Genomic DNA, 23,958 nt, shown 5'->3' on the forward strand with positions numbered 1-23,958 from the left:
CTACACTGAAGCATCTCCTTAAGCATAGACTACACAGACTACACTGAAGCATCTCGCTTAGGAGTGAAATAAGCAACTGACCCTTTGCCTGTGTTTTGTCTTCTGTGATTTTATTAGTGTATGAAAATGAATAGGTATGTTCATGGCTTATGCTTGAATTATAATAAAATATACAATATTCATACATTAACAGAGCTTAGATGTTAGCCATGAAACACAGAACACACTTTTCTTGCACAACTAGTGATAATGACCAATGGTTAGCTCTTCCTTTTACGTTTCTAAACCAATCAGCAGCATCAAGATCATCAAGTTATACGGATTAGTAGTATAGGGGTATGCCTTCCATCAAGTGTCTCAGTTGACAGGTGGTAAGCCCGATTTACTGCACCTAACCACACCCCCAAAGCCTGATAAATGTGGTTGCGTGACCAATATTTTCTGATATATATTTGATAAAAATCTGATTGAATAATTTGAAGATATACATTTTGATATAATTTTCATATACATTTTATGTGAATTTTGATATGAATTGTGTACACATGTATTATAAATGTTGACATAATTTTGATATAATTGTGCATATATTTGATATATATTTTAATATACAATCGATATAAAATGTATATACTTTCAATATAATGTTGATATAAATTGGATATAAATTTGATTTTTGATTCACCCCAAAATGTTTGATATACATTGTGATATAAATTTGATATAAACTGGACAAGACTACTACTGTAGTGTATAAATAGATGGCATCATGAACCTCCATACATTCGATTATACCCAAAAACAAGCCAATACATATGAGTTTTCTTGAAGCTGCCTGCACCATGAAACTTTTATAAGCAAAGTGGTGCCTTCCCAGTGCCAACAAAAAAATCCAAACTGTTTGCTTTGGCAAAGCTTGCTTTTGAAAGAAGGCACAGTGATTTTAATATCGGTTACACATTTGAGCTCGCTTCAAGCAGCCAGCACCATTGAACTTTTATAAGCATAGTGGTGCTTTCACAGTGCCTACACAAAAGCCCAAGCTGTTGGATTTGGCAATGATCGGTCATTTTAGCCTGTCCAATTAAACCAATTGGATTACTTGAAACCACCCTCGCTAAAAACAACAACCAGCCGCTGTCTGCTCCCTTTGCCCGTGTGGCCCAGGCCTTTTAAACATATCAACAGAGAACACATTCTCTTCCTGCCACTGTCTAATCAAGCTGTGCACTTGGTACATGGCATACCAGCCGTTTTGCGTAGTTACTTACACCTGCTGAACAGGCACACGGCAGCCTCTCAGTACACCCCAGCAATAGATGCTCTGTACTTGGAAGTATTTTGGCTGTAGGAATGCTTTTAGTAGTTAATCTAGGAATGTGTTTCTGACATGATTTAGACGAGTGTGGCGTAATGCAACCAAATGTTATTATATGGCTGACTTCGTGCTCTGTGTGCTTCCTGCTCGGTCTTCTCAGCGCTACCAAATTGTAAAGTTGCAATATGGATAGCGCCTAATGATTGGCAGAGAACAGATGAGGTTTCAAGAGGCTCATGAGCAGACGCAATCACTGCTTTTGTGTTGAGAGGGCGTTCACAGAAAATATTTGGTAAGCTTTTGATTAACCCTCAAAGAGTAACTCTGAGTTTGTTAGTGGGGTTGTCGATGAAAGTGTAACGAATGCCCGCTTTTGTGTGTGTTGTGGAGTGTAGTGGAAGCGGCACTCTGCATTTTCTGCCAGGAGAAAGTGTAGGTTTGTATCTGCTAACCAAAAAACATAAGCTAATCCCTACTGAAGTTAAAGTATTTGAATGGTGAAGTACTGAAGATTAGAATATTTTAACGCGTTCACAAATTTGGCAGATGAGGAAACAGAGGGAAAATATGAAAACGATCATGTTGATTGCCCAGGGTCACACCATTTGGTAAAGTTGGGAGGCCTGTATTAGAACCCAGTCTCATGGCTCCAGCACAGCCGAGGACTGACGCATTAAAACATATCTTCTGACTTAAGCAGAGTCCTCCTGTTTTTTTGGAATGGTTGGGCTGGCAATGTGGAAACAAATGGTATTTTTCCCACTGCAAAACCCTGCCTATCCAAGCCTCCTCTAATACATTGCCGTTAGCTAAACACATAACAACTATCCCCTCGCAATACTCCCTTCTAGACTACCTCCATAGACTACCCCTCTCCACCCATCCACATGCCAATTAGACACGGGTAGCTAGCAGGACCTTGGCCACCCATTCATAGCCTCGTATTGTCTATAATGCAACACGCCTACTAACACCGACTCAAATTTCCCGTACCTTGGACTTCGGTCCCCTAGGGCATTCAATATACAACACGTCGTATCCATACCAATGGTGAAATGCGCTATACAAATGACGAAAGTAATGAATGAATGTTGCAGCGGTAGTGCTGTCTCAGTAGAACCACAGTTGCCACGGAGAAGGCGAGGTCCCACTTCGCCTGGCTCTATTTGGAGGCTTCCCCAGCCCCTTGTGCACACACATTGGCTGCATGTTCAGTTCGAGTCCCAGTTCAGTGACATCAGGGCAATCCACAATTTGCATGTCATTTGAAAATAAACACTAGAAGAATCTGAATGATGGCCTTGAAGTAAGAGAGTAACAAACACAAGGCACACCTGTAGGCGACACCTACTTGCTGATTGATGGGCGTGGAATTGGTGGGGCTTCCAGCACGTAGGCATTAGGGGAATTAAGTAAGTCATGTGGCCAGCGATGCCGGGGGAGGTCAAGCTGGTGGCAAGTGGGGCTGTGGCATCAGGGAGGGCAAAGGAGACCATGAGACTTTTGTTGTGCGCCATTGTGGGAAGGTTTAGATGTGTAACATGGCAGTGGGTGGTGGCTTAATCGCAAGTGGGGAATACCGCAGAGTTGTCAGTTGAAAGGTAAAGGGATGACCTCCTGAAAAGTAGTCTCTCAATATTTTACTGGTGAGAAATGCCAAGTGGTAGTTGGCAATAACAGAATGGGTGACAATGTGTTAATTTCAGGGAGTAGGGCAGTATATGTTATGCTAAATGTTCTTATGCCACACATTATAGCCACCCGCGTGGTCTCTTGGCGCTCAATATATAGTGAGAAATGGAAGAGACAGGTCATGTGTGGAAGTTGCAATCCAGACAATGGTTTCATTTTTGGGATACAGAGGAAGGAAGCTGACAGGTATAGAAAAGACGTGAGAAGAAGGGAGGACAGAATAGAGGTAGATAGGTGTTGGTGCAGTCTATCGAAATATCAATGGCCTTCTTCATCTGTAGATGCTTAGACCTTTAAGTCTTAATGACTATAGTTTATGTTCTTCAGTCAAAACCTCATCTTTTCCTGAAAGTTGTTCTTGAGCAAGGCCTTGATGATTGTGTTTCTAGTTTGGACAGTTCTTAACTTATGATCCAAATTTGACTTAGTGTCTGGCTCTGGTTTGGAGAGTTCCTAGATTAGGATCCCATTTTGACTTGGTATGTGGCTCTAGTTTGGAGAGATCATAGCTCATGATCCCATTTTGACTTAGTATGCTGTTCTAGTTTGGAGAATCCTAGTTCATGATCCCATTTTGACTTAGTATGTGGCTCTAGTTTGGTGAGATCCTAGCTCTTGATACCATTTTGACTTAGTATGTGGCTCAATTTTGGAGAGTTCATAGCTCATGATCCTATTTTGATTTATAATTTGGCACTCACTTGGAATGTTTGTAGCTCATGGTCCGATTTTGACTTATTATGTGGCTCTAGTTTGGGGAGTTCCTAGCTCATGATCCCATTTTGACTTAGTATGTGGATCTAGTTTGGAGAGTTCCTAGCTCATGATCTCATTTTGACTTAGAATGTGGCTCTAGTTTGGAGAGATCCTATCTCATGATCCCATTTTGACTTAGTGTGTGGATCTAGTTTGGAGAGTCCCTAGCTCATGATCCCATTTTGACTTAGAATGTGGCTCTAGTTTGTAGACTTTCTAGCTCATGATCCCATTTTGACTTAGAATGTGGCTCTAATTTGGAGAGATCCTATCTCATGATCCCATTTTGACTTAGTATGTGGATCTAGTTTGGAGAGTGTTTAGCTCATGATCCCATTTTGACTTAGTATGTGGCTCTAGTTTGGAGAGATCCTATCTCATGATCCCATTTTGACTTAGTATGTGGCTCTAGTTTGGTGACTTCCTAGCTCATTATCACATTTTGACTTAGTAAGTGGATCTAGTTTGGAAGTTCCTAGCTCTTGATCCCATTTTGACTTAACCCTATTAAATGATAATGTCTTGCCACTCCCCTACTCCCCTCTCCCTTTGTTTCAACCCTATAGTTAAGCCCAGCTGCCCGGAGAATGTGAACGTTCTGAAGCTGCCTGAAGGAGCCGTTCAAGTCAACTGGAATTACCCCTCTTCCTGGGTGACACCGCATTCTTACTTCCCCCTTCTTTTCCATGTTGAGCAGCACTTCCACAACAAAAGCCGGGTACGTTGTGTGGAAGGGGTAACACTGCACTTTCTAGTACTCACCGAATATGCACTTAATTATCCATTCCACACGCTATTGATGTACCATTTACCTTTGTAATGGCTGACTGCCCAATAATCCTTTACAGTCAACTGTGTGTGATATACTTCAGCAATATGTACCAATGCACAGGACTTTATTTATTTTATTGTTTTTTTTTTATAATGTGCTTAATACCTGCTTTTGGTTTCTAAGCACGGATCTGGGATTCAAACCTTTGTTACTCTGTGTGGTCTTGCTTCCAAGACCAGCACGTTGCCCCTGTGCTATCCTCCGTTCATAGCCTGTAAAGATAGCTACCATTTACACTGAAACGTGTCTCTTTTCTATGTCCATGATGACTGTGCCAGAGATGGCGGTCGGGCAAGGAACCTGTTGAGGAGGTAAGTAGGAGCTGGTAGGTGAGGATGCTAGGTAGGGAAGTGGGTCAGGGTGGGATGGGTGGGAGCAGGGGGACTTTGAGGGGCAGTATGGAGGACACTGCAAAGGAAAATAAAATTGCGGCTGCAGAAGAGGCACTGGTGTCTAGCATGGAAAACTAGCTTTACCTTATGGTAAAGCCTACTCTCTTGGCTCCCTTATTGGATGGTGCCTGTACCTCATGTTTCATCTGGCAGAGGAATCATGCAATGACTGGGTAAATAAGAAAGGTGGGTATCCTGGATAAGCACATTATAGAGAAGCCACATGCATCATGTCTACCTTAATGCATAGGCAAGCCCTGGGCATGTAGTCAGCTCCTGGCCATTCAATGTCTAGCCCTGGATTCCTGATCACAACTGCGGTTTGGGTCTCGGTCTTAGTCGAGAGGAACGTGACAGTGGGATAAAGCCTGTAGATATTGTGCATTGTGGCCTGGGCCAAGTTGGCAGTCGCTGTGATAAAGGAAGAGAATACCCAATTTCTGAGCCTGTGGAGGACAGAGATGCCAGGCAGGAAGCAGATGTGCTCAATAGAGTTATGGGCTTGTGGGACCAGGAGAAGTCTGAGAATATTGGCTTGGCTCAGTTGACTAAAGGAGTCACTCATTTAGCCACTTTTGGATTCCTATGGATTGGTCAGTTTCCTTGTCATGAGGCTATGGGGCATGATAGAGCTGTCAGCTTGTGGGATCAGGGGACGTCTATGAATTTGGCCATTGTTGGGTTGACTATGTGGAGTCACTCAGCATTAGAGTTTTGGATTCCTGTGGATTGGTCAGTTTCCTTGCCATGGGGGTATGGGGCATGATAGAGCTGTGAGCTTGTGGGATCAGGGGACGTCTATGAATTTGGCCATTGTCGGATTGACTATGTGGAGTCACTCAGCATTAGAGTTTCGGATTCCTGTGGATTGGTGAGTTTCCTTGCCATGGGGGTATGGGGCATGATAGAGCTGTGAGCTTGTGGGATCAGGGGACGTCTATGAATTTGGCCATTGTCGGGTTGACTATGTGGAGTCACTCAGCATTAGAGTTTTGGATTCCTGTTGATTGGTCAGTTTCCTTGCCATGGGGGTATGGGGCATGATAGAGCTGTCAGCTTGTGGGATCAGGGGACGTCTATGAATTTGGCCATTGTCGGGTTGACTATGTGGAGTCACTCAGCATTAGAGTTTTGGATTCCTGTGGATTGGTCAGTTTCCTTTCCATGGGGGTATGGGGCATGATAGAGCTGTGAGCTTGTGGGATCAGGGGACGTCTATGAATTTGGCCATTGTCGGGTTGACTATGTGGAGTCACTCAGCATTAGAGTTTCGGATTCCTGTGGATTGGTGAGTTTCCTTGCCATGGGGGTATGGGGCATGATAGAGTTGTGAGCTTGTTGGTTCAGGGGACGTCTATGAATTTGGCCATTGTCGGGTTGACTATGTGGAGTCACTCAGCATTAGAGTTTTGGATTCCTGTGGATTGGTGAGTTTCCTTGCCATGGGGGTATGGGGCATGATAGAGCTGTGAGCTTGTGGGATCAGGGGACGTCTATGAATTTGGCCATTGTCGGGTTGACTATGTGGAGTCACTCAGCATTAGAGTTTTGGATTCCTATGGATTGGTCAGTTTCCTTGCCATGGGGGTATGGGGCATGATAGAGCTGTCAGCTTGTGGGATCAGGGGACGTCTATGAATTTGGCCATTGTCGGGTTGACTATGTGGAGTCACTCAGCATTAGAGTTTTGGATTCCTGTGGATTGGTGAGTTTCCTTGCCATGGGGGTATGGGGCATGATAGAGCTGTGAGCTTGTGGGATCAGGGGACGTCTATGAATTTGGCCATTGTCGGGTTGACTATGTGGAGTCACTCAGCATTAGAGTTTTGGATTCCTGTGGATTGGTCAGTTTCCTTTCCATGGGGGTATGGGGCATGATAGAGCTGTGAGCTTGTGGGATCAGGGGACGTCTATGAATTTGGCCATTGTCGGGTTGACTATGTGGAGTCACTCAGCATTAGAGTTTTGGATTCCTGTGGATTAGTGAGTTTCCTTGCCATGGGGGTATGGGGCATGATAGAGCTGTCAGCTTGTGGGATCAGGGGACGTCTATGAATTTGGCCATTGTCGGGTTGACTAAGTGGAGTCACTCAGCATTAGAGTTTTGGATTCCTGTGGATTGGTGAGTTTCCTTGCCATGGGGGTATGGGGCATGATAGAGTTGTGATCTTGTGGGATCAGGGGACGTCTATGAATTTGGCCATTGTCGGGTTGACATTGTGGAGTCACTCAGCATTAGAGTTTTGGATTCCTGTGGATTGGTGAGTTTCCTTGCCATGGGGGTATGGGGCATGATAGAGCTGTGATCTTGTGGGATCAGGGGACGTCTATGAATTTGGCCATTGTCGGGTTGACATTGTGGAGTCACTCAGCATTAGAGTTTTGGATTCCTGTGGATTGGTGAGTTTCCTTGCCATGGGGGTATGGGGCATGATAGAGTTGTGATCTTGTGGGATCAGGGGACGTCTATGAATTTGGCCATTGTCGGCTTGACTAAGTGGAGTCACTCAGCATTAGAGTTTTGGATTCCTGTGGATTGGTGAGTTTCCTTGCCATGGGGGTATGGGGCATGATAGAGTTGTGATCTTGTGGGATCAGGGGACGTCTATGAATTTGGCCATTGTCGGGTTGACATTGTGGAGTCACTCAGCATTAGAGTTTTGGATTCCTGTGGATTGGTGAGTTTCCTTGCCATGGGGGTATGGGGCATGATAGAGCTGTGATCTTGTGGGATCAGGGGACGTCTATGAATTTGGCCATTGTCGGGTTGACTATGTGGAGTCACTCAGCATTAGAGTTTCGGATTCCTGTAGATTGGTGAGTTTCCTTGCCATGGGGGTACGGGGCATGATAGAGTTGTGATCTTGTGGGATCAGGGGACGTCTATGAATTTGGCCATTGTCGGGTTGACTATGTGGAGTCACTCAGCATTAGAGTTTTGGATTCCTGTGGATTGGTGAGTTTCCTTGCCATGGGGGTATGGGGCATGATAGAGTTGTGATCTTGTGGGATCAGGGGACGTCTATGAATTTGGCCATTGTCGGGTTGACATTGTGGAGTCACTCAGCATTAGAGTTTTGGATTCCTGTGGATTGGTGAGTTTCCTTGCCATGGGGGTATGGGGCATGATAGAGCTGTGATCTTGTGGGATCAGGGGACGTCTATGAATTTGGCCATTGTCGGGTTGACTATGTGGAGTCACTCAGCATTAGAGTTTCGGATTCCTGTGGATTGGTGAGTTTCCTTGCCATGGGGGTATGGGGCATGATAGAGTTGTGAGCTTGTTGGTTCAGGGGACGTCTATGAATTTGGCCATTGTCGGATTGACTATGTGGAGTCACTCAGCATTAGAGTTTCGGATTCCTGTGGATTGGTGAGTTTCCTTGCCATGGGGGTATGGGGCATGATAGAGCTGTGAGCTTGTGGGATCAGGGGACGTCTATGAATTTGGCCATTGTCGGGTTGACTATGTGGAGTCACTCAGCATTAGAGTTTTGGATTCCTGTGGATTGGTCAGTTTCCTTGCCATGGGGGTATGGGGCATGATAGAGCTGTCAGCTTGTGGGATCAGGGGACGTCTATGAATTTGGCCATTGTCGGGTTGACTATGTGGAGTCACTCAGCATTAGAGTTTTGGATTCCTGTGGATTGGTCAGTTTCCTTTCCATGGGGGTATGGGGCATGATAGAGCTGTGAGCTTGTGGGATCAGGGGACGTCTATGAATTTGGCCATTGTCGGGTTGACTATGTGGAGTCACTCAGCATTAGAGTTTCGGATTCCTGTGGATTGGTGAGTTTCCTTGCCATGGGGGTATGGGGCATGATAGAGTTGTGAGCTTGTTGGTTCAGGGGACGTCTATGAATTTGGCCATTGTCGGGTTGACTATGTGGAGTCACTCAGCATTAGAGTTTTGGATTCCTGTGGATTGGTGAGTTTCCTTGCCATGGGGGTATGGGGCATGATAGAGCTGTGAGCTTGTGGGATCAGGGGACGTCTATGAATTTGGCCATTGTCGGGTTGACTATGTGGAGTCACTCAGCATTAGAGTTTTGTATTCCTATGGATTGGTCAGTTTCCTTGCCATGGGGGTATGGGGCATGATAGAGCTGTCAGCTTGTGGGATCAGGGGACGTCTATGAATTTGGCCATTGTCGGGTTGACTATGTGGAGTCACTCAGCATTAGAGTTTTGGATTCCTGTGGATTGGTGAGTTTCCTTGCCATTGGGGTATGGGGCATGATAGAGCTGTGAGCTTGTGGGATCAGGGGACGTCTATGAATTTGGCCATTGTCGGGTTGACTATGTGGAGTCACTCAGCATTAGAGTTTTGGATTCCTGTGGATTGGTCAGTTTCCTTTCCATGGGGGTATGGGGCATGATAGAGCTGTGAGCTTGTGGGATCAGGGGACGTCTATGAATTTGGCCATTGTCGGGTTGACTATGTGGAGTCACTCAGCATTAGAGTTTTGGATTCCTGTGGATTAGTGAGTTTCCTTGCCATGGGGGTATGGGGCATGATAGAGCTGTCAGCTTGTGGGATCAGGGGACGTCTATGAATTTGGCCATTGTCGGGTTGACTAAGTGGAGTCACTCAGCATTAGAGTTTTGGATTCCTGTGGATTGGTGAGTTTCCTTGCCATGGGGGTATGGGGCATGATAGAGTTGTGATCTTGTGGGATCAGGGGACGTCTATGAATTTGGCCATTGTCGGGTTGACATTGTGGAGTCACTCAGCATTAGAGTTTTGGATTCCTGTGGATTGGTGAGTTTCCTTGCCATGGGGGTATGGGGCATGATAGAGCTGTGATCTTGTGGGATCAGGGGACGTCTATGAATTTGGCCATTGTCGGGTTGACATTGTGGAGTCACTCAGCATTAGAGTTTTGGATTCCTGTGGATTGGTGAGTTTCCTTGCCATGGGGGTATGGGGCATGATAGAGTTGTGATCTTGTGGGATCAGGGGACGTCTATGAATTTGGCCATTGTCGGCTTGACTAAGTGGAGTCACTCAGCATTAGAGTTTTGGATTCCTGTGGATTGGTGAGTTTCCTTGCCATGGGGGTATGGGGCATGATAGAGTTGTGATCTTGTGGGATCAGGGGACGTCTATGAATTTGGCCATTGTCGGGTTGACATTGTGGAGTCACTCAGCATTAGAGTTTTGGATTCCTGTGGATTGGTGAGTTTCCTTGCCATGGGGGTATGGGGCATGATAGAGCTGTGATCTTGTGGGATCAGGGGACGTCTATGAATTTGGCCATTGTCGGGTTGACTATGTGGAGTCACTCAGCATTAGAGTTTCGGATTCCTGTAGATTGGTGAGTTTCCTTGCCATGGGGGTACGGGGCATGATAGAGTTGTGATCTTGTGGGATCAGGGGACGTCTATGAATTTGGCCATTGTCGGGTTGACTATGTGGAGTCACTCAGCATTAGAGTTTTGGATTCCTGTGGATTGGTGAGTTTCCTTGCCATGGGGGTATGGGGCATGATAGAGTTGTGATCTTGTGGGATCAGGGGACGTCTATGAATTTGGCCATTGTCGGGTTGACATTGTGGAGTCACTCAGCATTAGAGTTTTGGATTCCTGTGGATTGGTGAGTTTCCTTGCCATGGGGGTATGGGGCATGATAGAGCTGTGATCTTGTGGGATCAGGGGACGTCTATGAATTTGGCCATTGTCGGGTTGACTATGTGGAGTCACTCAGCATTAGAGTTTTGGATTCCTGTGGATTGGTGAGTTTCCTTGCCATGGGGGTACGGGGCATGATAGAGTTGTGATCTTGTGGGATCAGGGGACGTCTATGAATTTGGCCATTGTCGGGTTGACATTGTGGAGTCACTCAGCATTAGAGTTTTGGATTCCTGTGGATTGGTCAGTTTCCTTGCCATGGGGGTATGGGGCATGATAGAGCTGTCAGCTTGTGGGATCAGGGGACGTCTATGAATTTGGCCATTGTCGGGTTGACTATGTGGAGTCACTCAGCATTAGAGTTTTGGATTCCTGTGGATTGGTGAGTTTCCTTGCCATGGGGGTATGGGGCATGATAGAGCTGTGAGCTTGTGGGATCAGGGGACGTCTATGAATTTGGCCATTGTCGGGTTGACATTGTGGAGTCACTCAGCATTAGAGTTTTGGATTCCTGTGGATTGGTGAGTTTCCTTGCCATGGGGGTATGGGGCATGATAGAGCTGTGATCTTGTGGGATCAGGGGACGTCTATGAATTTGGCCATTGTCGGGTTGACATTGTGGAGTCACTCAGCATTAGAGTTTTGGATTCCTGTGGATTGGTGAGTTTCCTTGCCATGGGGGTATGGGGCATGATAGAGCTGTGATCTTGTGGGATCAGGAGACGTCTATGAAGTTCTATTTGGCCAAGTTGGCTATGAGGAGTCACTCAGCTATCCGGCTTTGGATTGGTATGCGTTGGTCAATTACTTTGCCGAGGGAGTGGTGGAAGAAGGACGAAGAGAATAAAAATGAAATGTTATTGCTGTAGAGGTGAACAGAAAGATGCAACTGGAGGTGGGGTGAACACCAGTAGTGGCATCTTGCGAGAAGTGGAGGGGATCGTTGAAGTAGCCTGAATCGATGGTCAGCATGAACTAAAATAATCACCACAACAGTGAGTCAGAACAGTTGGTGCAGTAATAATAATAATACTAATGTATTTCTTATATAGCGCTGCACAGCCATAGGTCTCAGAGTGCTGAAATTACAGAAGACAATTATTACCCCACAGGGTTGTACTCAATTTATCCACCTCGAATGTTTGAGTTGACCCCGCTGGGATTTGAACCGGCGCATAGATATCAGAGGCTAGCACTTAGCCCCCTGCCCTGCACTTGGGGCGATCTCAATGTCACCTGGCCTAGTAAGATCGTTGTCTCTGTCTTCCCTCTGTTCCCCCTTCCTTGCCACGTCGCACCTTGAAACACTTGTGTTCAGGCGCATTATAAATGCCATATCATATCATATCATGTCTGACCGGCCGTAGGATTTGGCATGATGCGCAGTAAATATGTTGTAGGTATGAGAGTGCCCTGATTGGTGTTGTCCAATAGGCAGGGATGGAGCGTGGCTGGTCATGGAGAGGCAAGGATGAGTCCCATCTCTGTTTCATGGCTTAGACAGACAGAAAAGAGCAGCTATTTGTGCCTGGATTTGAGTATATCACCTGCTCCACTATACTTTAAACTTCTCGACAGCCTTTATGCACAATACTGATCAATAATATTGTGTGCATTTCCCTGTAGGAAAGGCTTTATGCATCTAAATCTACTTCTGCTTTGGGTTGACAACACTTGGCATGACCATAGGAGGTCCAAGAGATACTCTGCCCTATAGAACTGGGAAGGGGAGTACCTTAACAATGACTCATTGTCCTCATTCCAGATTATCATTCCAGTGGAAGGAGGGAATGGAATAACACTGACGAAAAAGGTGAAGGCTGTCCGTCTTAAGTGCCGTGACCTGTTCTATAACTCAGAGTGGAGCGACTGGACGAAAACGAAGTATGACATATTTCTATATTTATTGAATATATTATTAAAACTGTTGCATTCTTTTGAAATCAGCTATATTTTTACTCTCTTCTGAAAGTAACAATAATAACTTGTGTTTCTTGTACAGTATAAGACATGGTTGTGTTTGTAGATGTTATTTGTGAGGCTGTCACTGTCTGAATAGACGTATGAGAGAGTTTACCGACATAATTCAATTTGAGTACCCACAGAACCGTAATCCAGAGTCACAATAGATACAGGCCCACAGCATCTTTCAAATACCCTTAGCTCCCCTCTAGGTAGCACAGGCTTAGTTCAAAGGTTAATTTCTCCAGAGATGGAATGACATTTTCAATGCAGAAGGGATGTTAGCTCGTAATACTGAGGAACATAACGATGAGACATTTGAAAAATAAATGACATGTTCAGTGATTTACTTTTGAAAGTGCAATTCAGCTTTTTGAGGACACAGTTTTTGACCCTCTAAGAAGAGTAAAAGAAACCGATTAAATATACATATTGCCCTTCTGCTCAGGGTAACAAGACCATAATATTACTAAAATTCGATTTGTGGGCCTTGAACATGCGCACCCCCCCGACTTGTATTAGGGGAGGGTAGGAAATACTTTGTTTATTTAAAAAATGAAGCCCCATGGGCACAACACTTAAGCGCATGCTTGCAATAGGTTGAATACAGTACATGAAGGTTTTGTGTTCTTGGACATAATGAAAGCTGTGACTTTCAACAGAATAAGAGAATATATACTATGAATTGATTATGGCTTTGTGGATATTCGCACCTGGGAAAGACACATTGATCAATGAGAACCTGTCTTTCCTGGGCGCGATACTCTTATCTGTGCCCGCACAGCTGCCATTAAAATAGAAAAGGCACTAGGTCCCTTTTCAGATCAAGTCAGCTATTTTGGAAAATGTTTGTTATGGCTGCCGTCATTCTAAAAGGGACCTAATTCCTTTTCTATTTTGATGGCAGAGGCCATTTATTTCCATTTTCTTTTCTTCAATGGAAGAGGGGCTTGTGCTGAGCTGCACACTGGTTGGACAAAAAAAAGAGAAAACTCTCTTCTCCCCAGTAACTCCTGGGGTGCGACTAATTTTCACGCCCAGGCGTGAGAGGGGCATAGATGGGCTTTAACGGCCTGCTTCCCGAGCTGAGGCCCTCACTTCGCTCAGGCCTACCAAAGCACGAGCTGGGGGCTGGCAGGCCGTTAAAGCTCATGTCTGCCCCACCGCGGGGGTGTGAAAATTATAAAAAGATGTTATCAAAAATAATAATATACATTTTCTTATTATAAATAATGAAAATCAATAGAAATTATAATTAAGTATAAAATGGGAATCTGGTATCTGGAGGTGATGTAAAAAGAAGGAAACCACTTTCCAGGCAAGTAGTCTTGAATTCATGGGGTTTACCCACCTGGGAAGGGGTGATGCTATTGCAATACTCTAGGGGGTATGAATTCCAAGATTGTCAGGACCATTTACAGCCACTAAGCCTGTATGCTGCACGGAGTGGCATTTGCCACTAAGTCCTCATCATGTGCTTGGTGTGGTGGGAAGACGGATATGGGTACACACACCATGCTTCCGCAATGCCCTCAAAACATGGTTGTTTGACTAACGTGCACACTATGGGCCTCATTATGAGGCTTGCGCTCACGGAATGAAGGGGGCCGGTACAGGACCAGCCCCCTTCATTCCATCAGGGCTGATCAGGATGTTCCCTTCGCGCGGCCCAGGATCAGACACCTGGTAAAACAAGGCGTCCTTTCCGGGTCCCGCGAGGGGAAGAGGGAGGTAATAACGTGCCAGATGCAATCTGCCCGTTATTTCCTCCCTCCCCATTCCCATTGAGCCCTATAGGGGCTCAATGGGAATGGGGATGGGTTCCTGCAAGGAGAATTTACCGGGTCCTCCTATGTCGGAGTAACCCGGTAAGTCCCTGTTGCAGGAACCCGGTAAAGGAGGCCGGTTTGGAGGCAGCCACGGAGCTAATAGCTTCATGGCTACCTCCAAACTCGTAATGAGGCCCTATGTCTTGTATTACTGTCAGTGTTTATGCTGCATGTATGCACCCTTGTAACTAAGCAAACTGACTAACTTCTGTAACAGTGCCGCGATGCCTATGGGCTGTTGTGCTCTATACAAATACAACAAATAAAAATAAAATTAAAAGAAAATACTGTGGTAGGTCAGAAGAAGGACACAGACTGTCATTAGATGTTTCATTGGTGATTTTCATTACAGGAAAAGTATAAAGCCTATCTTTCCCTATTCTACAAGGCATCCCTACCTATCAAAACTAGTTAAGGTGCTCATCAGTCATCAGTGAATGTCTATAAATGAAATCTGTCCACCGTCCAACGCCAATTTATCTAACACTACCACTATTTGTACCAACGTGAAATCAGGAGAATGTCTCTCTTCTCCTGAGGTTTCTTGACTTCTCTTTCGAGCATGTCTCAATATTTAATGTTCAGATAGTCTCTGGTCATTTCTTTTATCAGTTCATACAGCTCATTGATTGTTGTCTTAGATTTTTGATTCTTCTCTGATCTTTTCCTATAGGTGAATGATCCTGTTTTCCTCCCCTGATAAACGTATCCGAGTATAATCTTTTCCTTCTGGGCTATTTCCCATTTTCTTGAATATTTCATTTTCTTTCTTTTGTACTTTATCTGGATCTCTTTTTAGGAGTTCCAACTTGTTCTCCAGTTTCTGGTTGATAACCGGTTCTTTTACCTCACTTCGGCCATCCTGATATGAATCTTTATGAATGGGATTGTTCCCCGAACAAATCTTTGACTTTTCTTTGTATTGAATCTACAACACGTTCTTCTAGACTATGACGAGTATGAGCAGTCCAACAATGGTTCTCATGTTCTCTTGTTTTATTGTCTCTTTCGAATGTGACGAGTATGAGCATTCCAGTAATGATTCTCATTCACTCTTGTTATGTTTGCTCTCTCTCGACTGTGACGAGTATGAGCATTCCAGTAATGATCCTCCTTCACTCTTGTTATTTTCTCTCCCTCGACTGTGACGAGTATGAGCATTCCAGTAATGATTCTCATTCACTCTTGTTGTGTTAGCTCTCGCTTGAGGTTTGGTGGTATTTATATTAAAATCTTGGCATATGAGCATCCTTACAGTACAAAAAAAAAGTTATAGATTGAACTGCAACAAAACCAACAGACAAACAAACTGAGCCTCACTCTGACAAATACAGTGTTACATTGGTGTTTTGAGAGTGAACCAGAGTTCCCCAGGGAGTCATTCCACCCAGTGGACATAAAAAGACAGGGCCAGGTCCCACCAATGCTCCACCATATTCACAGACTCGGGACACCATTTAGGAAGGGGGAGCAACCACACCATCTTTGTCTATCAGTAGCAGCTGAAGAAAGGATCTCGACATTCATGGAGGTTTGTCGTTAGATGGGGCAAACATGACTAAAAGGAGCACCTTCTAGGCCTATATATTGGTAGTACATTCTCTAAGGCCCACCTTTATTACTCTGTGCCACACTAAGTCTCAGCAGTGCTCCACCGCCACATGTCCTTCAGCCATAGTAAATGGTTATGGCCCACCCACCTGTTTCGAAGCAATCGCAATTCTCCTTTTTGCAAGGTGACATGACAGAGCCATAAGTTCAATTACATGTCTTACTTTATCGGGTCTACCATAAACTCCAGGCAAGCGTTCAGCCGGGGTCCACTTGAATCTGCATATGCCGACACTTGCAAGCGTCAATTGAATAATGCCCCAGAAAGCCCACACCTAAGTAATAAGGTTCGAGCCATGCAAGCTGTATACCTCCATCCTCATGACTCTGGTACAGGGTAGATATAGGGATCCTATGATGCCCCCCCCCCCAGAGAAAGTACCCTGAAGGTAGACTCAGCCTTCCTCAACATTTTTTGGTGATATATCATAAATATTTGGTTGCCTCTGGATGAGCTTGGCCGACTTCAGCGGTTGTTTCAAATGAGGGCTTTCATTGTTGGAGGTTACTTAATTGTAAGGAGGGAGGTAGAGCTTGAATGAATTGCTCTAGAGATCATTTTTCGACTACTTCTTCCAGAGTTTTTCTCCCCACCCACTGGGAGAGGGTTTTTTGAACTCAAGCTGCCAATTGTGATGGGATCTCATTATTTATAAGTCTGATCTCTCGGAATTTCAGTCGATAGAAACTCTCTGTCTGTCCTTCTCTTTCAAACAGCGTCCTTTTTAATACGGAGAATGGAGTGGTTCCTTGTGGATTAATGGTCTGATAGGAGCCCATAAACTTACCTTTTAATGAAGAGGCCAAGAAACACGTTTTTACCCCTTCGTCTCAATTAAATTGCCTTGGCAGCATTTCAAAATGTATAAAGAAGTTGACTAAATTCTCTCCTTCATATGGTTGTTATACCCCTGGGGAACAATTTAGTGTTGTGTACCTGTTTTTGCTTGGTCTAATCTGTCCTGGAAACATTGGTCAACCTGGATCTTATGGGTCACCAACCGATCCAGGTGGACCTCTAGGGTGCTCATGTCAGGACTAGGTTCACCCTCTGACTGTGAACTTTGAGAATCCTCACTTTCAGCTTCTTCCTACTTGTCTGACTGACTTTTCACTAATGTCGATTTTATCTTCAGATTATTCTTAAATCTCTGAATCGTACAGTAACTGCACATTTTGGGGAGTAGGGTTAATCATGGTTTGGTTTTGACTTTCTGCTAAGGTTTTTTATCACTAACAAACCTTTCGGAGGAAGGTTGTCAATAGGTGTGGCAATGTAATAGTAAAGTTGTGGGTGGTCTCTATTTCAGGACTTTAGCATCCCATTCCTGACACTATATGTGGAAGGTCAGAAAAAGGACACAGCCTCTTATCCGAGATTTCACTGGTGAATTTTATTAAAAGAAAAGACTATTGCCTATCTTTCCCTATTCTACAAGACATTCCTACCTATCAAACTAGTTAAGGTGCTCATCAGTCATAGTGATTGTCTATGAATGAAATATGTCCGATTCTAACCTATCTAACCCTACCAGTATTTGTACCAACTCAAAATCAGGAGAATGTCTCCCTCCTCTGAGGTTTCTTGACTTCTCTTTCAAGCATGTCTCAATATACAATGTTCAGATAGTCTCTGGTCATTTCTTTTATCAGTTCATACAGCTCATTGTTTGTGGTCTTAGACTTTTGATTCTTCTCTGATCTATTCCAATAGGCATTGATCCTTTTTTCCTCCCCTGGTAAACTCATCTGAGAAAATAGGAACTATCCATGATTACTTCATGGATAGTTCCTATTTTCTTTAATATTTTCTTTTCTTTCTTAAGTACTTTATCTGGATCTCTTTTTTTGAGTTACAACTCGTTCTCAGGTTTCCTGTTGATAACCAGTTCTTTTACCTCACTTTGGTCTTCCTGGTATGAATCTTTATTTCACTTCTCTTTATTGAATGTACAACATGTTCTTCTGGACTATGATGAGTATATGAGTATGAGGAGTCCAACAATGGTTCTCACTTACTCTTGTTATTTGTAATTTGTAATTTATTTTATTGGTAAAGCGCAGCCAGACCCTCGGGCAACCGGGCGCATCTTCTTGGGAGCAGTTACCATACATACAATGTAGAAAATATTTACAACACAATACAGAAGATATATACAGAGTTACAGTATATTACAAGTCAGAGCCATACCTTGGGAATGGTGTTTCATACATTCTGCAGGAGCAGCCAGGATTTGGTTTTGTTCTTAAAGGTTAGGAAAGAAGGCTCTGTTCTGATAGGTGTAGGCAAGGAATTCCAAAGCTTAGAGGCTCGGACAGGAAAACTCACCCCACCAGCTTTTTGGAGTTTGATGATGAGGCTGTGAATATGAGGATTTCTGGTGGGACGCGTGGAAGTGTGGAGTGTGATATATCTCTCTCTTGGATGCTATGAGTATGAGCATCCCAGTAATGATTCTCATTCACTCTTATTATGCTTGCTCTATCTTGACTGTGACGAGTATGAGCATCCCAGTAATGATTCTAATTTACCCTTGTTATGTTTGCTCTCTCTCGACTGTGACGAGTATGAGCATTCCAGTTATGATTCTCATTTACTCTTGTTATGTTTGCTCTCTCTCGACTGTGACGAGTATGAGCATCCCAGTTATGATTCTCATTTACCCTTGTTATGTTTGCTCTCTCTCGACTGTGACGAGTATGAGCATCCCAGTAATGATTCTCATTTACCCTTGTTATGTTTGCTCTCTCTCGACTGTGACGAGTATGAGCATCCCAGTAATGATTCTCATTTACCCTTGTTATGTTTGCTCTCTCTCGACTGTGACGAGTATGAGCATCCCAGTAATGATTCTCATTCACTCTTGTTATGCTTGGTCTATCTCGACTGTGACGAGTATGAGCATCCCAGTAATGATTCTCATTCACTCTTGTTATGCTTGCTCTATCTTGACTGTGACGAGTATGAGCATCCCAGTAATGATTCTCATTTACCCTTGTTATGCTTGCTCTCTCTCGACTGTGACGCGTATGAGCATCCCAGTAATGATTCTCATTTACTCTTGTTATGTTTGCTCTCTCCCGACTGTGACAAGTATGAGCATTCCAGTAATGACTCTCATTAACTCTTGTTATGTTTCCTCTCTCTTCACAGTGATGAATATCTGTGTTCCAATAACACTGGTTGTCACTCACTCCCTCGAGTCTCCTCTTATCCCTATTGCCTTCCGTTCTTCTTAGGGCTAATGTCACCAGGGTTTTTGTTCAGTGAGGATCGGCTTCTCTGCTTACCGATCTGCTGTTTTTTGCTCTTTCTCCTGTCTCTCTCCTCTCCGCTCGTTGTGCCTCTCTGGCCAGCCTCTCTCACCCACAGGGATCCGGTGTCTCGGGTCTTAGCTTGTCTCGATCCAGTCGTGCCAGGACGGTTGCAGCATAGTTACTTGGACCTCTGGTCCACCCCAGTCTTGCCATGGCCACGTCACCATTCTCCACTTCTTTCTTTTTCTTCACGTTGGTATGCCATGTGTCCAGCTTTGATTCTGCTGACTTCCTGGTTAACGATCGTAACACATCTCAACCCTCTCATACTCTCTCCTCTGCAGGACACTGCATGTCTTGCCTCAACTCCTCTCTCGCAGCATCTCCAAGGTGCAACCCAGTACTGAAAGAGCTCCTCTGAGCATGTTCACAGATATTTAAGACTACATTGGGTAAAGCACGGGCTGGTGGAGTCATAACAAATAGCCTTCCATGCCAGGGCCGACATGTGGGGACCATTTCGGTCTCGGTCGTACATAATATCACTCAAACAATTGTACTGTCATCATATTACATTCAGGATGGTCTGTCATCTGAATTACTGCACATCGCCTGCAGAAAAACATTCTAAGCCTGCATATTTGCTGTAGGTTCCCTACTGTGCCTTTTCAGGGTCCTATATAATTCCACAGACTCTGCAGCAGACCATTCCTTCATATCTCCATCACCAATGTGTACAGTGGACCAGCATTTTTCTCCAATGACATGGTTATTCTACGTTAAGCTAATACACAGACTAGGTCCATTACTTTTACCACCTTCTCTGGCTGGGGATAAACACCCAACTACTATTCTGCCGGGGTCCAGCTATATCTGCTCACTCCGGCTCTTTCCTGCGCCTGTCTTATAGTGTGTCTTGGTCGTTCATTCCTTCAGAGCTACGTCAGCAATCTACCAGATTTGTCTCCCTCACCATGCATTCTGGACACATACACACCATAGCCAAATTTCCTCAGTTGTGCCAATGCGGCAGTGCATTGCTGCCTAAGAGTCACCAGATCTGCCTAACTAGACTCATCAGGAGCCTCATTCTCTTCCAAACTCTGTATGTTGCCCTCCAGCTTTCCTAACTCTGTCAGTAAGGATTACTGAATACCACCAGCATTAGCAATGGTCTCACCCCTCACCACCACTTTAAATGCCTCCCACATGCACCCCCACCTACCTATGCTCCCTACATTCTTGTCAAGAAATTCTGTTATAGTGTCCAAGTGCCCTCTAAAGCAGTCATCTGACAAGGTCTCCACCGGCATAGGCCATGTTGGTACCGGGGGCATCACCCCCCTTGGGTTCCAAGTTTCAATCAGCAGGAAGGATCAGAGATTGATCTACCCACATATACTGCCTCTGTGAACACATCCAAATGTTCCCGTCCGAAGACCATGTAATCAATCCGGGTGTGAACTTTATGTGGGGCTGAGTAATTTGAATAACACCTACTGTCCTCGTTGATGGCTCTCCGCACATCCACCAGTGAGAGGTCCCCCAGCAAAGGTAGAAGGGTTTTAGCAGCTGCAAAGGGATTCTCATATTTAAAGTCTGACCTGCCTAACTTGAGGTCCAACATACAATTAAAATGACCCCCCAAAATCCAAAAGGTCACCCTGCAAGTTGTCAATCTACCAAATAGCAAATGAAAAAAGTCAGGTGCTGCATGATTAGGAGAATACAAATTAATAATGCATAATCCCATATGTTCAATATAACCATGTACGAGCAGCAGTGTGCCCAGTTCACCCGACAAAAACTTGAGCAATATAAAGGGGACCGAACCAGAAATCCACGCCAAAACTCCCCATATGCTGAGTAATGAGAGCAGTATCCCACCTCACCCCATATGGTGACAATCCTGTCCAGTTCATGCCCTAACAGTTTTGTTTCTTAGAGGAGAGCTATACCAATCTTCTTCCTACGCAAATAGGAGCCAATCCTGATCTGTCTCAGATAAGCGTTCATTCCCTTGATGTTCCACGTCACAACCCTAAGTGTTGCCATTTCACATGAGGATCTACCTTCCCCCATTCAGTCCCTCATTCCATACCCACATATTTTCAACTCGACATAGATTAGTCCCCACACTAATCCCCACACAAATCTACTCTGGAATTCCGTCTTCGAGTCTAGCCCACCTCCCGCTGCCCTCTCCCAGCCACCAGTAGCACCTGCTTCTTCGCACATGTGTAGCTACATAGCTCTAATATAAACCAAACAAACACAAAGAACAAACCAGAACAATAAGAGTGACCAATAATCTTAACGGTAAGTCACCATTCCAGCCATCCTGCACTTCCAGTGCAAAGCTATTTCGGAAGTCAGCAGGTGGGGTGACCAGCAACATGGGGAACAAAGTATTGAAGTGGCTGTTCACCCTCTGAGCTGTTGTTCACCAGATTCCTGACTGTGAGTTTAAGCACAGAGCTCCTGAGAACTAATTCGAAACAATGCGCTAGATAAAGCCAATGACCCCATGGGCGACCAGCAGAATGGGCAATATGCAGAGGTTTATATCCCCATAAGTAGAGCCCAGTTCAATCTTTCAGTTGTTCCTTGTTGCCCTCCACGGGAGGTGTCAGCAGTCCGTTATTGTCCACGATTTATTTGCTTCTTCTGAACCTTCAAAAAATGAGGATTTCCATTAACAGAGCAACTTCAATTTTGCCCGGGACACCAACATAAACTTAAGCCCCAGCTGTCGGAGTCTGTCTTTCGTTGGGTAGAACATGTTTCATTTTTTCGTGGTAGGCAGTGTATAGTCTGGATATATCACCAAACTTAATTTTACTCAATATAGAAATAAAGACTGTGGAGCTACTTCCAGTCCAGTTCTCAGATAAAGAGAATATCTCTGAACATGCTGCCCGTTTCCCCAGTGATTACAATTAAGGTTAGTATGTGGAACCGTAATGAAATAGATAAGATCAATGAACCAAACTCCAGTTGCACAACATTAATGATTTAAAAAATATATCTCCTTGTATTTCAGTGCTTGTGTACAGAAAGCATTTACGTGGGTTCTCAAATCGTGCTACAGCATCAGTAAATCCTCGTCCTGAAGAAGGCCCAACAATAAAGTGTGAAAGTGTTAGGGATAACGTCATCGCACATAGGGGCTGAAACATATGTCGACTACTCCCAGGCTACAGCGGAAAGCCTGTAAACTGGTTTTTCAGCTTCCCAGTGGAGAATAAAGACAGGGAAAGGTCTTGTTTAGCCCTTCACTCTGAATTAGACAAGGAAGGATGTATTAGTTGAGCAGTACCAGAAATTGTATGTGCCAAGAGATTAAACATCACATACCTCACTAACCCCACAGCACTATTCTTAATGAATACTTAAATGTACAAATGTGTCAAATGTTATTTTAATATGATGTGTCTCTATATATTTTTTTAGAAAAATGATCTTAATAAATTGTGACTCAACATAAAAGTGTGCTTGGATGTATATAACACTGAAATGAAATACAGTATTTAAAAGTTCCATTCTCTACTGAATCACAGGGTCATAAGGTAGGGGTAACCAGTTTTCCTTCTCAATTGCACTCTATTTGCTATCTTCCCGCTTTAAAACTGACACCCCAAAAAAAAAAAATTACCAATACCCATATTTACACTGCCTTGTGGTTCATGACATCTCTCTAAGCTGTAAGAACAGACCCTTTCTCTTTGAAGAGTGATTTAGTTGTCCAAAATATGAATGCATGGGCTTGATGTGAGGTCACAGAAGTTCTGCTGATTAACCATCTGTGAACTAGTACCCGGTACTGGATTGCCCATGAATGGTGTGTCCTGGAGTTTGTGATCACTTGAGATTGTGTAACTTGTGGGATTGACACTGGCCTGTGTGATTTACTAAACCTCTCTGCTATTGTTTCTTTCTACAGCAGTCTAAGTGACAGGACAACTTCCCGGCAATCATATCCGGTGATGGGAAGATGAGAATCAGCGCCTTACTTTAATGAAGTCATCTTTTGCTTGGTTCTGTCCTATCCCATAGTCTGAAGACACACTGTGTTTGTATCTGCTTAGCTCCAAATGAAGTTTCACAAGACTGTGCATTTCCCTGAATAAAATCTACCCAAGGCACATGTGCTGGAAGCTGTTGTCAATAATTGACCAAATTCCCCCTATGACACACATTTTATCACAAGCAAATACAGCCTGCTAGGCCTGAGAACACTAGCTAGGATCCTATAGACGGTGCCCCTCCTTGCCACAAAGTTAGCTGTGTCTGATCTCATATACACCATCGGTTTTTGTGTGTTTTTTTTAAATAATATTCTCGGTGTTTAGATTGTATGGAAGAATGGTTTGTAAAGATATGTAATAGAAATTGTATGAATTTTGTAATATTGTAATCTTGTGATTTTGATATTGTAAATTTTGATATTGTATTTTATAAAGTGTATAAGGTTTTAATTAATCAATTGCCTTCCAAATAGCCATGGTTAGTGCTCTCAGCTATAGACTGTCTTCTTGGGAGGATGTCAGACAGGCGCTTAGACCCTGGCATACCTCCACCTTGGCAATTTGTCCAAGAGAGCCCGGTAGCTGCTCGCTGGCCATGCACACTGGGCGGTTGTGTTACTCTAGTAAAAATAGGCATGCCTTTCCCTA

At 44.1% G+C, this 23,958-nt stretch overlaps 1 protein-coding gene across 1 annotated transcript in view; it reads left to right on the forward strand.

Moving 5' to 3' along the window:
• Positions 1-23,630, forward strand: part of LOC138515666 (interleukin-12 subunit beta-like) — a 51,850-nt gene extending 28,220 nt beyond the window's left edge. Inside the window, exons 5-7 of the mRNA XM_069630347.1 lie at positions 4,333-4,484; positions 12,388-12,506; positions 23,226-23,630. Coding sequence (XP_069486448.1) covers positions 4,333-4,484; positions 12,388-12,506; positions 23,226-23,280 — 326 coding nt within the window. The 3' untranslated portion in view covers positions 23,281-23,630. The remainder of the gene's footprint in view (positions 1-4,332; positions 4,485-12,387; positions 12,507-23,225) is intronic.
• Positions 23,631-23,958: the final 328 nt, after the last annotated feature.

Source organism: Ambystoma mexicanum, chromosome 6q, assembly GCF_040938575.1.
Source record: "Ambystoma mexicanum isolate Mex_15411 chromosome 6q, UKY_AmexF1_1, whole genome shotgun sequence".
Lineage (NCBI taxonomy): Eukaryota > Metazoa > Chordata > Amphibia > Caudata > Ambystomatidae > Ambystoma > Ambystoma mexicanum.